The sequence below is a fragment of the Erinaceus europaeus genome, chromosome 3 (assembly GCF_950295315.1).
Source record: "Erinaceus europaeus chromosome 3, mEriEur2.1, whole genome shotgun sequence".
NCBI classification, from domain to species: domain Eukaryota; kingdom Metazoa; phylum Chordata; class Mammalia; order Eulipotyphla; family Erinaceidae; genus Erinaceus; species Erinaceus europaeus.
Window position 1 is genome coordinate 8183019 of NC_080164.1, and position 16177 is coordinate 8199195.

At 47.7% G+C, this 16177-nt stretch overlaps 1 protein-coding gene across 1 annotated transcript; it reads right to left on the bottom strand.

Moving 5' to 3' along the window:
* Nucleotides 1-6354: 6354 nt before the first annotated feature.
* On the bottom strand, nt 6355-15850 carry RDH14 (retinol dehydrogenase 14). The gene is made up of 2 exons (XM_007520590.3): nt 15437-15850; nt 6355-7410 (listed from the first exon to the last, which is right to left on the bottom strand). The coding sequence occupies exons 1-2, from the start codon at nt 15806-15808 to the stop codon at nt 6793-6795; spliced, it is 990 nt and encodes a 329-aa protein (XP_007520652.1). The 5' UTR covers nt 15809-15850; the 3' UTR covers nt 6355-6792.
* Between the last annotated feature and the right edge of the window lie 327 nt (nt 15851-16177).

Consider the following 16177-nt stretch of genomic DNA (forward strand, 5'->3'; position numbering starts at 1 on the left):
CCTGTCTCTATCCGATAAATAAATAGTTAATAAAAAATAAACAAAAAGAGAGTATTTCATTTCCAGATTTGTGTCTTTAGAATAGAGTCTGAGTTTAAAATCATTTGCAAAGAACTTCAATGTAGGCACATTTTAGATTTTTATAATATTTATTATTACTGGACAGTTTCTGGACACTTTATTCAACTGAAAGTTTCAAATGATTTTGTTCATTTAATTTTTTTAAGCACTCAGTTTATTTTTTCATAAAAATTCCCCTTCTCTTCACAGTGGGAAATTTCAGTGCTGTGTATATGTGTATGTGTGTGTGTGGGGGGACATCTTTAACTCACTTTCTGTGTTGCTCTGACTGGGTCTCTTTCTGAAAACGTTGGCTGACTGGTCAAGTCTTAGTAATAGCAACAGAAAAACTTTTCTTTATACTCATTTTTCCTCAGTTTGCGTTATGATTGATAACTTGCATTGCTATGACAAGTGCAGTTATTACACCCATGCATCCTTTTCACATTGCTTTTCTTTATTGCAGGGATTAATGGTTTTCAGTTGACAGAAAAATACAGTAGTTTGTACATGTGGAATACTTCCCAGTTTTCCACCTAACAGTCTAAGGCCCTCTTGGTCCTCCTGTATAATGTGCCGCTTTTGTTGGGTTTTCCTCGAGTTCCCAGCCTCCCCTAAGCATAGATGAAGGCCTGACACATAATGATAAACGTGATAAATTTAGCTAAGGGCGGGTACACAAGTCACAACTCCTCAGTAGATCAAAACCTAGGGGCAGAAAAGCCCAAGTGCCAGGGGTATAAGAGGAAAGGCTGCCAGCCTGGACCACTGGGCACCAGTCAGTGAGCATCACTAAAAAAAAAGACTCTGTTTGACAGTATGTCTCTTAGGTGACGGCTGGAGATTAAACATCCAGTTTACACCCATCTCTTACTGTCTGCTCAGAAGTGATCAATCCGTCTTGACTTTCCTCTGGAAATAATCAATCTTCTACCCAGTTAACCTGAAACTAACTTAATCCCCCATGGTCCAGAGAGACTAGCTGAGCAACATCTGCAGTTGTCTGCAGAGAAAGTAACAAGTTCTCTCTTCAGTGTTCTGAGCAGAATCTGAGTATTCAAATGTAGATTAGCTCAGATCTCTGGCCAGACTCTTTTTTTTTTTTTTTTTTTTTTAGTTATTATTGTTATCATTGTTGGATAGGAGAGAGAGAATTGGAGGGGGGAGAAGGCAGACGGGGGAGAGAAAGACAGACACCTGCAGACCTGCTTCAACTGCTTGTGAAGCAACTCCCCTACAGGTGGGGAGTCCAGGGCTCGAACCAGGATGCTTATGTCTGTTCTTGTGTATTGCGCCACCTGCGCTTAACCCTCTGAGCTACAGCCTGACTCCCCAGGTCCAAGACTCTTGAGGGCGAGGGGGTTGAAGGTAGATAGCTGCTATCTCTCACCTCAGAATTTATAACAGGAGCATTAAATAATATGAACCCAAAAGACAGCTAGCTCACCTGGGAGGAGGCCTGCTTTGCTCCCTGTAAGCCCCAGGCACCATTCTGGCTCCCATCAGGCTGGGGGGAGGTTCAGTGTTGTATCTTTCCCTTCCTTGCTGTGTTTTTCTGTCTCGTTCTGTCTGAAAAAGTTACCAAGAGTGTTGAAGACCCAGTGATACACACATACACACTTCTTGACTTCTGGGGTCCGCTCATACATAGTCACACAAAAGTAGAGATGCTATGGAGAAACCATAGGAGCTCAAAACAAAACAAATAAAAAAACAGGAATTGTAAATTGAGAACAAATACCATACAGTGGCTTAAAAACAAACAAAAAGTGGATGCACTGAGCTTGGATGATTGTCCTACATGTAAGTACAACAGCAATGCCTGGAGGAGCTAAGAATGTCTTTTGTAATTTTAAAGGATCGTAAAAAGAAATAATATGTGACACGTATTTTATGTGTTAAGCAATCATAACTACAATCTGTCTTTATTACAAAAACCCTGCTGACCCTGGGTTCAGAGTTTTTATTTTCAACATGTGTGTTCTCCTAACCATTACCATTATTAATTCCTGTCCCTATTTATAATGATGAACACATATATTAGGAAGATGCCCCTATGTGTCAAGCACTTACCAGATGCTTTAAATACCCTTGTCAATTTATTTACTGAGTCATCTTTTAGAGTATGTATTCTTTCCTTAACAACAGAACTGAGAAAACAGGAGGTCAGAGAGGTTAGCTGTCTTGCCCAGGTCTCAAAGCAGAGGAAGAAGTAGCTTTGTTAATTAAACCCCATGTGGTAAGGGTATCCTTTTCTCAACCAGATGCTGCTTAGAACCTCATTATGTTAGATAGTGAAGTTGAGTCACTGCAGAAGACCCCACATTCTGTTTCCTTTCTTGAACTGGCAGCTTGAAAGAGAAGTCAGCCTTACAAATGATCGATGTTTCACTAGGACAGTGGATTCCCAACTCAATTAATCTCATAACAGGCTTTATATTTCGCTCAGGATGAGAGAAGCAAAGAAAAAGAATTGCCTTTTATTGCCTTACCTAGTGAAATGATAGAAATAAGTAGAAGGGAGAAAGACAAGGAAGGAACGAAACCTCTAACGACTTAGACTACTAATTCTCAGTTCTATCGAACAGCAGGAGAGAAGGTCATCGTCCAAATGGCAGCTTGTTTGACCTTAGATGTCAATGTTTTCAGATGGATTTCTGACTTTCCATCATATGTTAATATAGTCTATTTTACTGTGGTGCCACAAACAAGAACTCTGAAAGACTTGACTCTTACAGAAGGGCAAACCTTCCAAAAAGGATCAGATATCAAAATGCGCCAGAAAAGATGGTATTGGGTGAAAACGGGGTTGGGGGACATAGTCCTTTTTAATGAAGTCAAGGTGTAGGACAGATTTATTAGCTTCCATTTTTTTCCCTAAACATTTCCCATATTTCTAAGTTCAGCAGGGCTTTCTGTAGAATTGGTTTTTTAAATACACTAAAATAGACCTAATAACTTCTTCTTTTTCTTAATTTTATTTTTATTATCTTTATTAGATAAAAATTGAAAGGGGAGAGATAGAGAGACACCTGCAGCCCTGTTTCACCACTCGTGAAGCTTTCCCCCTGCAAGTGGGGACTGGGGGCTCGAACTCAAATCCTTGTGTACTGTGATGTGTGTGCTCAACCAGGTGCACCACCACCCAGCCCTGACCTACTAACATTTTCCAAAATGGAGATCCCAAATCTCATCTGTTACATTCTTGCCTTTAGGTTCCAGATTATTAATCAATTTGTTCTTCTTTAAATCTTAATGCTTTTTCAGACACCAAGTTGCAGTCGCTATCATGACGCCAAACGGACTCCCCAGGGCAGATGACCCCACCAATGTTCCCTGGGAATCCCATCTCTCTGGAGCCCTGCTCCATTAGGGAAAGAGACAGGCTGGGAGTATGGATCGACCTGCCAAAGCCCATGTTCAGTGGGGAAGCAATTACAGAAGCCAGACCTTCCACCTTCTGAATCCCACAATGACCCTGGGTCCATACTCCCAGAGGGATAAAGAATAGGAAAGCTATCAGGGGATGGGATGGGATTCGGAGTTCTGGTGGTGGAATTTTACCCCTCTTATCCTATGGATTTTGTCAATATTTTCTATTTTTTATTTTATAAATAAATTTAAAAATATACTTCAAAGGGCATAACAGTTATACATACTCTACCTCCAAAGACCTACCTGTAATAATATAAACATTAAGTACTTCTTGTTTATTAATGATTTAATAGTAATTAACAAGATTGTCAGGTAACAGGGCTGCAATTCCACACAGTTCCTGCCACCAGAGTCCCACACCCCATACCCTCCAATGGAAGTTTCCCTTTATGCCCCTGGGAGTATGGACCAAAATTCTTCACGGGGTGCAGAAGGTGGGCATTCTGGCTTCTGTAATTGCTTCTCTGCTGGATATGGACATGGACATGCAGGTCAAGCCATATTCCCAGCCTGTTTCTGTCTTTTTCCTAGTGGAGTAGAGCTTAGTAGAGGTTATACCCACAATCCAACACTCTACTAGGAAGCAGACCTTCTGTATGGTCTGCTGGATTCCACCATGCACCAGATTTTCTCTCCCCTCCACCAGAGTTATCATTGGGGCTTGGTGCCTACAAATGGTTACCTATGTTTTTGTTTTTTTCTTTCCTTATTCCCTTCCTTTCTCTTCTTTCTCTTCCCTCCTTCCTTCTTTGCTTGCTTCCTTCCTTTCTTGTTAGGGAGAAAACCTGTAGCACTGCTCTAACCCCCATGAAGCTTCCCCCTGCAGATGTGGAGTCTTGAACTCAGGTCGCCATGTATGATAGCTTATGCACTCTGCCAGGTATGCTATCTCCAGGCCGTAGTAACTAGGTCTGAGCGCTGCAACACAGTAGCCAGCGGGGCCTGCAAGATAGCTCCAGGAGACATTGTGCTGCTTTGCCGTGTGCGGGGCCCACGTTCCAGTCAGCTTCTGTGCTGTGGTCTCTGGTTTCTTCCTATGTGAAGTGAATCAGTCCACACTGGCAAAGCTCTGGAGATGGCCACAACAGAAAGCAATCAAAGGGGACACCGGACCAAAACCATCATTAGATTTAGTGTGACTCAGTTTATCTTCTATTCCTAAGTCCTTTTCCCAATAATAGTTCAGGTAAATATAATGATTGAACCTTTCTGATGTTGTAATAGACATATGCAATATGCCTGTTTAGACTCACTTTTATGCACATCACTGACTCATTACTTAAATTCCATTTAAGTATCATTACTCAAAATTTACTATTTGCCAGGTGCTATGGTTCTCTCTCTCTCTTTCTCTCTCTCTCCAGATATATGTACTCCCCTCCCCTTCCCTGAGAAACTTCCAATGGCATAACTGAACTGGCAAACAAATAATGTACTGAGTTCCTACAAAAACCATCAGGATCAAACCATTGCAAAGAGAATTGATTTTGCCTACAAGAATGGGAGGAAGGGAAACACGCAAAGGAAATATGAAATGGTAGAGTATTGAAAAAGAAAAAGGGCATTCAGATGAAAGACTAATGTAAGGAAAGGCTGAGGCATGTGAATGGGTGATGGCCTATCACTCTAGCGTGGACTCAGCTGACTAGAGATTGCTCTCCAGGACTTCGTCCCTAGGTAGATGCCTTTATTTCCATTTCAGCAAACATCAAACACAATCAGAAATTCTTTTCAGTCATATGCCAGTACTCAATGAACCCGAGTTGCTGAGACTATTATACTGGATGGCACAAATGTTACTTCTTTCATGTGGAAAGTTCTAGTGGATAAGCACCAAGTATGGGAGGAAGCATCACAGCTCCAGTCACCAAGTTGCAGATGCTACTAGGATTCCAACCCATCTTCCCTGGGCAGAAAACCTCACCCATGTTTCCTGGAACTTCACCTCTCAAAAGCCCTAGCCCACAAGGCAAAGACAGAAACACCCTGGGGGTCTGGACCCACCTGCCAACGCCCATGTCCAGTGGAGAAGCAGTTACAGAAGCCAGACCTCCCACCTTCTGCACCCCATAAAAAATTGTGATCCACCATTCCAGTGGGGAAGAAAACCAGAGGACTCTGAACTTCAACTCCATCAGGGCCTGAGAAAGAAGAAAAAGGGAGGGACATTTGGATGTAGTAACAGGTCTGTGTGACTTAGAAAGGAAAAGATGGACCTGAACTGGAATTGGTGTATTGCACCAAAGTAAAAGACTCTGGGGTGGGTGGGTGGGGAGAATACAGGTCCAAGAAGGATGACAGAGGACCTAGTGGGGGTTGTATTGTTATATGGAAAACTGGGAAATGTTATGCATGTACATACAAACTATTGTATTTACTGTTGAATATAAAACATTAATTCCCCAATAAAGAAATAATTTTAAAAAAGGTCAGATCTATACAAATATAGATAGTTGTAGAAATAATAGCTAACCCGTATCTGCAACCTTGGGTGAACTGCTGTAGCCGTTCCAGTGGAGGGACTGGGGATTCAGAACTCTGGTGGTAGGGACAGTGTGGAGTTGTCCGTTATCTTGTGATTTTATAAGCCAACATTAAATCACTAATACAATTTAAGAAAAAAAAAAAAAAAGAACAGTTTAGCCAAAAGAGGGACCAGAAGATGGAAAATCTGAAGCATCAGAGTCAGAACCCATCACAGATTTTAAGCAGGAAGATGACTCAGAGTTGGATTTAGACGGAACACCTTTTAAAATGGCTAGCAAGAGCATGTGATAAGCCGAGAGTCTGGGGCACAGCAAAGTACGCAAGGGCTAATGAAACGACATAGGCTCAGTTTCAACTTCTAAAGAAATCCAGTTCAAAACTTGCATCAGGGAATTTATTTCAAGTTAAGAATTGTGCATACATGTACTAGGTCTATATTCTCCTCCACAGAAAAACCAGCAAAGTAATAAAAATGATGCACACTTTGAACACGAAACACAAATACTTGCATAAACTTATCAAGTTATCTATTTTAAGCCACTGAACATTTGATATTTATAACCCATGCCTATATCATTATAATTTTAGTATATTACAATTGCACTGTCATATTGAATCTCATTTAAAATCTTCCTAGAATTGCTTTTCTGTAACTCCAAAACATCTGTGTTGACCTCACCTCTTCATACTGCTATTGCAAAATCAAAGTGGTTTTTCTTTTCCAAGCAGCAACCTGAGGCTGTTGCACCATTCCTGAACACTGATCTAACTGGCATCCAGTGTTATAAATAGCTCTTTTTCTCCTTGTTCTTATTTTAAGATGCCAACCATTACTTCACTGATATCCCAGAGTTTTCTTGCAACAGCCTCATCCATAGCTTTGGGCAACAGGTCTTCCTCTTTGCAGTCTCCAAAGTACTTCCCTGATACACCTTCGACCTCTGGTGACGAGGCTAAATAAATAGACGTCTGGGCACCTTCTGTTGGACTTTTGAAAAAAGCCCATGACACCAAATTGAAAAGTGGTTTCATCAACAGGGGGATGTGGATATGCCTCCCAAGGTTAGTCCTGACGATACCAGGGTGTAAGACGTTGACAGTAACGTTGGAGCCTTCTAAGCGGCGGGCTAGTTCTCTGGTAAAAAGAATGTTAGCCAGTTTGCTTCGACTGTAGCAAAAGCTCTTATTATAGCTTTGTTCACTGTTCAAGTCTTCAAAGTTGATGTCTCCGTACTTATACAGTTTGGAAGAGACCACCACAATTCTGCTGGGAGCTGAACTTTTGAGGAGCCCAAGGAGGAGATTGGTCAGTAGGAAGTGCCCCAGATGGTTCACTCCGAACTGCATCTCAAACCCATCTTCAGTCTTCATGTAAGGGCACTGGAAGACCCCTGCATTGTTGATCAGGACGTCCAACTGGGGCTCTTCCTTTAAAGGTTAGAAAGAGAACCAGAAACTTAGGGACAGACTTATATGTAACTATATTACAAGAAAAAAAAAACTCCTTATAAATGGGTCCAACCCTTGTGGACAGCAGTCTGGAGAACTCTCAGAAGGCTAGAAGTGGACCTGCCCTATGATCCTGCAATTCCTCTCCTAGAGATAGATCCTAAGGAACCCAACACACCCATCCAAAAAGATCTGTGTACACCTATGTTCACAGCAGTACAGTTCGTAACAGCCCAAACCTGGAAGCAACCCAGGTGTCCAACAACAGGTGAATGGCTGAGCAAGTTGTGGTCTATATACACAATTACATACTGCCCAGCTATTAAAAATGGTGAATTAACTTCCTCCATCCCATCTTGGATAGAACTTGAAGGAATCATGTTACGTGAGAAGGAGAAAGAAGAATATGGGATGATCTCACTCATAGGTAGATGTTGAAAAACAAGATCAGAAGGAAAACACTATGCAGAACTTGGACTGGAGTTGGAGTACTGCACCAAAGTAAAAGACTGGGGTGGGGGGCAGGGTTCAGGTCCTGGAACATGATGGCAGAGGACGTAGTGGGGATTGTATTGTTATGTGGAAAACTGGGAAATGTCACACATGTACAAAGTACTGTATTTTACTGTCAACTATAAACCATTATTCCCCTAATAAAGAAATGGAAAAAAAAATAATGTAGACAACTGGAACTCTTGAGTTCCCAACAAGTGAGAAGGTGAAAAAACAGACATGTGTCTTTAACAAGGGTCTGGTCTTATGCCCTTCACATTACTTAGTCTACACTCAGCAAGCCAGAACTTCTACAGAAGTTGGGCTCCTAAGTGGTGAACAAAACCCAAGGATGAAATCTTCCGATGCAATGTCCCTGTCTGAAGTGTGCTGGTATGGCTTTTCTAATTGGAATTTTCAAAAATAAGAGTGCACATGTGATTGAAAGGGTAGAAACAGCACAAAACAGGATGACACTTTATCCCCACAACTACTGCCATCAGCTAACCAGCACTGCTTTATTCTGCACGTTTTCTAAAGGTGAACAACACCATGGAGCAACTTCCCAGTTCTTTTAAACATGGGATGAACACTAGTGTCGGGGAGGTCAGATAAGACTGAACAAAGCCAAGTGGACACGTTTAAGAAAAAAAAAATAGCAACAGGCAGTTTAAAGGTATCAGAAAGAGCACAAGAAATCATAAATATTAAGTGAGGTATCCCAGTAACAGTAAAAGGTAGCCAAGAACCTTTAATCTCTAAGAGTAAAATTCAGATTTTTTTTTCTTTTTAGTTACATGAATTCCTCCCTCCATCTTTACAAGTTAAAGTCCTGGGCCAGGTGGTGGCACACCTTCATAAGCACATACATTACAGTGTGCAAGGACCAGGATTCAAGGCCCTGGTCCCCACCTGTAGGGGAAAAGCTTCAGGAGTGGTGAAGCAGGGCTGCAGGTGTCTCTCTGTCTCTTTCCCCTCCCCTCTCAGTTTCTCTCCAGTACTAAGTAAGTAAAAGATTTAAAAAGAAGTGCTTTCTTTCCTTAACCTGTTCGTTTTCCCTAGCTTTTCTACACTTGGTCTCTTTTGATGCGTAGAAAGAAAAGCAGGTTCCAGGCATAAAGACACAAGGCTGACCTATGACTACATAAAATCAGATTCCATAGTTCACCGGCATTTTTGCCAAGTGAGAAAAAATGTGTCAGATTTCACAACTGTTATCAAAGCCTAGGCTGTCAAAAGGATTAACTATTTCTGATATGTTTGTGTAAAGCACCTACAGCTTGTCCAATAGTCAACTTCAAAAAGGAAGCAAGAGTTCACCCGTGGGCAAAAAGAAAGGAGTGTTCTTTCTCACTAATCCTTTGGAAGTTTCCTGAATTAATCATTTGTGGGCCATTATTCTTTGCTGGATTTCTGTTATTTTAAGAATTTATCATTCACAATTTTTTAAAAAAAATTTATTCTAGAAGATAAATGATGTGAATACCAAGGATACCAATGTGGGGAATTCACACTTTTTTTTTTTTAAATTCTGGTTAGTTACTGAATCTCAGAGCAAGATACACTTGGTTGACTCTTTATCCTCTTAACCTTTAAAAAGTACTTTCTTTCTTTGAGAGATACGGAGAGAAAGACACAGAGAGATCAGAGCACTGCTCAACTCTGGCTTCTGGTCCTGCCAGAAATTAAAACTGGGGCCACAGAGCCTCAGGCATGAAAGTCTTTTGCATAAGCATTATCCTGTCTCCCTGCCTCCTTAACCTTTTAACTCATTCTTAAATGGTCAACGTAGAAAAACACTGCAGGCATTAAGGAGGGAGTGTACCCAGTTCTTTTTACATTGTAATTGAGAGAATTAGAAAACCCACTTCTAATGCACTCAACATCTTGCTTTCTGGTTTTGACGTTATCTTACATGGTGGCGATGTCCTAGCCAAAAGAACCAAACAAAACCCTCTGTCTACAACAGACTGTGCACCAAGGTTCCCTATGACATCACAAAGAACACTCAGGATGCTCTTAATTATTTTAGATTTTCAAGAAAAAATACGAAGGCAGTCTGCTCTGTGCCTCAAACCCCTTTCCCCCTGGGCATCCCCCTGCTTCAACAGTATATTGTGTCATATTATGTGAATGTCAAATCTTTTGTCACGTTGTATTTTTAACAAATTCAAGTACAATGCAAAAAAAAAAAAAATGAAATGAGTTTCCAAACTGCTTCCAAAATCTGATGTGAAACGATCAAAAGTTGCATTATTTCCTATTAATACGTAACTGTGGTGACTGAAATACAAAAACGGCCATGTTAAAATGAGGAAGACCCAGGGTTCTGCTGGGGGTGAGAAGAGTGGTGAAGCAGTACTGCAGGTGTCTGTCTCTCTCACCCTCTCAATTTGTCTCTATCCAAAAAATAAATATTTTTATAAAGAGAGAAAATGCCCCCCAAAATGTAATTAATTTTTTTTCTTTTTCTTTTTTTGCATCTAGCAAATAAGTTATTAGTAGTTGTTTGCACTTAACTATTTAACCAACCATTACCCTGAAAAGCTAGAAATGTCTGGGACTCTCAACTCTGGATTTGAGACAGTTCCTACAAGAACCTTCCTGCTGCTAACTTGTAATTGATGTCTAATTAAAATTAGTTGTCAAGGCAAAAAAATAAGGAGTTGAAGCCAGGCATTTATTCTTTTGCAAAGGACGTGCCGCCAACAGTGGCCTTCAGACAGCAGTGCGCCGCCCCCCTCATCCTCCTCCCATCTTTTACACCTGATGCAGAACTGACTCCTCCACCCCTGGGCTGGGCTTCAGAGCTCACAATCTCCCCGTTGCCTAAATAAGGGAGAGAGGAAGAGAGTCTGAGGGTCTCTGCTGGGGGATTAGCGAGCACCGCAAGGAGCTGACCTAGAGAATGCAAAACTACTGGCTACAGGTGCTCATAGACCAGAGTTTATGAAAAGAATTTTTGTACTAATCGGTTGTTCTGTGTTCTTTTGAAGAGACCTAACCATCGCTCACATAACTAACTTTAAACTCACCAATTGAATGCCTCCTACCTTTAGCCAACAGAGGACACCCATCTGAATGGAATATTTATAAATCATTCCTTCAACTCACTGGGAGGCAGCAGAAGTAGAGAAGAAGGATTCAAGCAAGGTTCTGGTGAAAGACAGACCCTGGGCAAACTCCTTAGCCTACCTATGCATCTTAGTTGTATTCTGTTTTAAAACGGAATCCAGAAATCTCATGGGGTTACTGTGAAGATTCCTTGACAATAACAGCCAAGGGCACCTTCATTTTGTAAAAAACAAAGAAAGAGAGAAAGAAAGAAATTAAAGGTATCTAAAAAATGTGGCAAGATTAGTGTCATATAGTAAACCATCCATAAACTCTTATTAGATAGTGTTTTCTTTTTATTTCTGTTTGAAGCACATAATCACTGGGATCCCAAGCTCCAGCCAGAGCCTGGTTAATGATAGTACTAAGGAGCCCACCTGTGGGTGGCCCAGAGAGAAACTTACTACCCCAGAAGAAATAAACAGCTATAAAGATCAGGGGTCTGGGAGGTGGTGCACCTGGTGGAGCGCACAGGTTACTATCTGCAAGGACCTGCATTCAAATCTCTGGTCCCCACCTTCAAGGGGGGAAACTGCAAGAGGTGAAGCAGGGTTGCAGGTGTCTTTCTTTTTTTAAAATGACAGTGTGACTTCCCAGGCTAAGTCATAATAGGCATTTCTGCTTCTCTCTTGAAGTTAGTTGCTCAAGGAGACACCAACAGTCACGTCTCTCTCTCTCTCTTTTTTTAAAATATTTATTTATTCCCTTTTGTTGTCCTTGTTGTTTTATTGATGTCCTCCTTGTTGGATAGGAGAGAAATGGAGAGAGGAGGGGAAGAGAAAGACAGACACCTGCAGACCTGCTTCACTGCCTGTGAAGCGACGGGGAGCCAGGCCTTGAACCGGGATCCTTCTGCTGGTTCTTCCGTTTTGTGTGCTAAACCTGCTGCTCTACTGCCCGGCTCCCTGCAGATGTCTATCTCCTATCTCTCTCCACTCCCTTCTCAATTTGTCTCTATACAATAGACAAATAAGCAAACAAAGTAAGAGCCGGGGGAGGTAGTATAACAATTGTCCAAACAGACTTTAATGCCTGAGGCTCCCAGTTCCCAGGTTTAACCCTCCATCCACACCACCATGAATCAGAACTCAACAATGCTCTGGAAAAAATAAATCCAGTTCACGTCTAGCAACTTTACTTAAATGCTGGGTGGGACTGGGACTTGGAGCAGACTCACCAACGGACACAAGAATAATACTTCTTCTGTGTGGTGTCCACAGCATAAAATGTTCAGACCTGGTTTGCTCCCCTTCGGGGAGCCCTCATTTGGCACTTTTTCTCTTAATACATATTCTAGGAGGGCAGCCTCTGAATTTGCAGACACCCCTATGTCTTCAAGGCGCCTCACCATTGACACTTGCAGCCTCTGTCCTTCCAAGGTCACAGCCAAGGTCACCAGAGTCCTTGCTCTGCCCGAAACCCCTCCCAAGAGACCCCCATGCAGCTGCTCCTGTTTCAGGCTCAGAAACACTTGGTTTCAGGCTCAGAAACACTTTCCAGAGAAGGACTTTGTGCAGACACAGCCTGCAGCAGCCCCCAGCTGACCTTGAAGATGCCTCTGCACAGCCCCTCTTCTCCTGGACCCAAACCTGCAGGAGGACATCCCTAGCCAGGCCCCACCTCCGGCAGCCCCTCCCCTCCAGGACCACCACCTGCACAGCCCTCCCCCCCTAGACTCCCACCTGCACAGCCCGCCCCTCCTAGACTCCCACCTGCACAGCCCCTCCATCCTAGACCCCCACCTGCACAGCCCCTCCCCTCCCTAGACTCCCACCTGCACAGCAAATCCCCTCCTAGACTCCCACCTGCACAGCCCCTCCATCCTAGACCCCCACCTGCACAGCCCCTCCCCTCCCTAGACTCCCACCTGCACAGCAAATCCCCTTCTAGACCCCCAACTGCACAGCCCTCTCCCCTCCCTAGACTCCCACCTGCACAGCAAATCCCCTCCTAGACTCCCACCTGCACAGCCCTCCCCTCCTAGACTCCCACCTGCACAGCCCTCCCCTCCTAGACTCCCACCTGCACAGCCCTCCCCTCCTAGACCCCCACCTGCACAGCCCTCCCCTCCTAGACCCCCATCTGCACAGCCCCTCCCCTCCTAGACCCCCACCTGCACAGCCCCTCCCCTCCTAGACCCCCACCTGCACAGCCCTCCCCTCCTAGACCCCCACCTGCACAGCCCTCCCCTCCTAGACTCCCACCTGCACAGCCCCTCCCCTCCTAGACTCCCACCTGCACAGCCCTCCCCTCCTAGACTCCCACCTGCACAGCCCTCCCCTCCTAGACTCCCACCTGCACAGCCCTCCCCTCCTAGACTCCCACCTGCACAGCCCCTCCCCTCCTAGACCCCCACCTGCACAGCCCTCCCCTCCTAGACCCCCACCTGCACAGCCCTCCCCTCTGCACAGCCCCTCCCCTCCTAGACCCCCACCTGCACAGCCCTCCCCTCCTAGACTCCCACCTGCACAGCCCTCCCCTCCTAGACTCCCACCTGCACAGCCCTCCCCTCCTAGACCCCCACCTGCACAGCCCTCCCCTCCTAGACTCCCACCTGCACAGCCCTCCCCTCCTAGACTCCCACCTGCACAGCCCCTCCCCTCCTAGACTCCCACCTGCACAGCCCTCCCCTCCTAGACTCCCACCTGCACAGCCCTCCCCTCCTAGACTCCCACCTGCACAGCCCTCCCCTCCTAGACCCCCACCTGCACAGCCCTCCCCTCCTAGACCCCCACCTGCACAGTCCTCCCCTCCTAGACTCCCACCTGCACAGCCCTCCCCTCCTAGACTCCCACCTGCACAGCCCTCCCCTCCTAGACCCCCACCTGCACAGCCCTCCCCTCCTAGACCCCCACCTGCACAGTCCTCCCCTCCTAGACCCCCACCTGCACAGCCCTCTCCCCTCCTAGACCCCCACCTGCACAGCCCTCCCCTCCTAGACCCCCACCTGCACAGCCCTCCCCTCTGCACAGCCCCTCCCCTCCTAGACCCCCACCTGCACAGCCCTCCCCTCCTAGACTCCCACCTGCACAGCCCCTCCCCTCCTAGACCCCCACCTGCACAGCCCTCCCCTCTGCACAGCCCCTCCCCTCCTAGACCCCCACCTGCACAGCCCTCCCCTCCTAGACTCCCACCTGCACAGCCCTCCCCTCCTAGACTCCCACCTGCACAGCCCTCCCCTCCTAGACTCCCACCTGCACAGCCCTCCCCTCCTAGACCCCCACCTGCACAGCCCTCCCCTCCTAGACCCCCACCTGCACAGCCCCTCCCCTCCTAGACCCCCACCTGCACAGCCCCTCCCCTCCTAGACCCCCACCTGCACAGCCCTCCCCTCCTAGACCCCCACCTGCACAGCCCTCCCCTCCTAGACTCCCACCTGCACAGCCCCTCCCCTCCTAGACTCCCACCTGCACAGCCCTCCCCTCCTAGACTCCCACCTGCACAGCCCTCCCCTCCTAGACTCCCACCTGCACAGCCCCTCCCCTCCTAGACCCCCACCTGCACAGCCCTCCCCTCCTAGACCCCCACCTGCACAGCCCTCCCCTCTGCACAGCCCTCCCCTCCTAGACTCCCACCTGCACAGCCCTCCCCTCCTAGACTCCCACCTGCACAGCCCTCCCCTCCTAGACCCCCACCTGCACAGCCCTCCCCTCCTAGACTCCCACCTGCACAGCCCTCCCCTCCTAGACTCCCACCTGCACAGCCCCTCCCCTCCTAGACTCCCACCTGCACAGCCCTCCCCTCCTAGACTCCCACCTGCACAGCCCCTCCCCTCCTAGACCCCCACCTGCACAGCCCTCCCCTCCTAGACCCCCACCTGCACAGTCCTCCCCTCCTAGACTCCCACCTGCACAGCCCTCCCCTCCTAGACCCCCACCTGCACAGCCCTCCCCTCCTAGACCCCCACCTGCACAGCCCTCCCCTCTGCACAGCCCCTCCCCTCCTAGACCCCCACCTGCACAGCCCTCCCCTCCTAGACTCCCACCTGCACAGCCCCTCCCCTCCTAGACCCCCACCTGCACAGCCCTCCCCTCTGCACAGCCCCTCCCCTCCTAGACCCCCACCTGCACAGCCCTCCCCTCCTAGACTCCCACCTGCACAGCCCCTCCCCTCCTAGACTCCCACCTGCACAGCCCTCTCCCCTCCTAGACTCCCACCTGCACAGCCCTCTCCCCTCCTAGACTCCCACCTGCACAGCCCTCCCCTCCTAGACCCCCACCTGCACAGTCCTCCCCTCCTAGACCCCCACCTGCACAGCCCCTCCCCTCCTAGACCCCCACCTGCACAGTCCTCCCCTCCTAGACCCCCACCTGCACAGCCCCTCCCCTCCTAGACTCCCACCTGCACAGCCCTCCCCTCCTAGACCCCCACCTGCACAGCCCTCCCCCAGGACCCCCACCTGCAGCAGCTGCCGGCAGAAGGCGCGCACGGAGCTCAGCGAGGCGAGGTCCAGCTCCCTGACCACCAGCTGGCCCGGCCCCGAGCCCCCGGCCCCGCCGAGCTCCCCGCGCAGCTGCGCCGCCGCCTCCTCTGCGCGTGCGCGGTCCCGGCAGCCCATGATCACCCGCGCGCCCGAGCGCAGCAGCGCGGCGGCAGTGGCACGGCCCAGGCCGCTGTTGGCCCCGGTGATGAGCACCGTCTTCCCGCGCATGAGGCCGCAGTCCCCCTCTCCCTGCCGCGTCTGGACGCCGTGCCCCCCGAACCGCCGGGCCGCAAGCCACAGCGCCCCACCCGCGGCGGCCACCAATACTGCCACTGTCGCCACTGCCATGGCGACCTGGGGCAAGGGCCCAGAGGCCCTTGCGCGCCACTTCCGGGGGGGGGGGCAAGGTGGTGGCCACCTGCTCGCGAGGGATTCTGGGGCGCGGCCCCTGGTAGCGGAAGAGGTGTCGTGGGGCATGCTGGGAGTTGTAGTTTCTCCTCCACCGACACCTGATTGGCTAGAGGCCTACAGAGCTTTGGGCCCTGGTGCTGCGTGGAGTCTAGTCCTTACCTGAGCCTCAGGGTGAGCGCAGACCCCGGGGTCTCAGCACGCGGGGGCTTCAGTCCCCTGGACATCCCTACTTGGAGGTGGCCTTCCCCATGCCATGGGAGTGCCTTGTGAAGACTCTGAACACACACACATCACTAAATAGGTCGG

What these genes read in the sequence shown, in the direction of transcription:
- RDH14 (XM_007520590.3), bottom strand. Translation starts at nt 15,808, where the DNA reads ATGGCAGTGGCGACAGTGGCAGTATTGGTGGCCGCCGCGGGTGGGGCG. An exon ending in TCTGCCGGCAGCTGCTGCAG is followed by an intron (nt 7,411 to 15,436) that starts GTGGGGGTCCTG and finishes TAACCTTTAAAG; the next exon opens with GAAGAGCCCCAGTTGGACGT.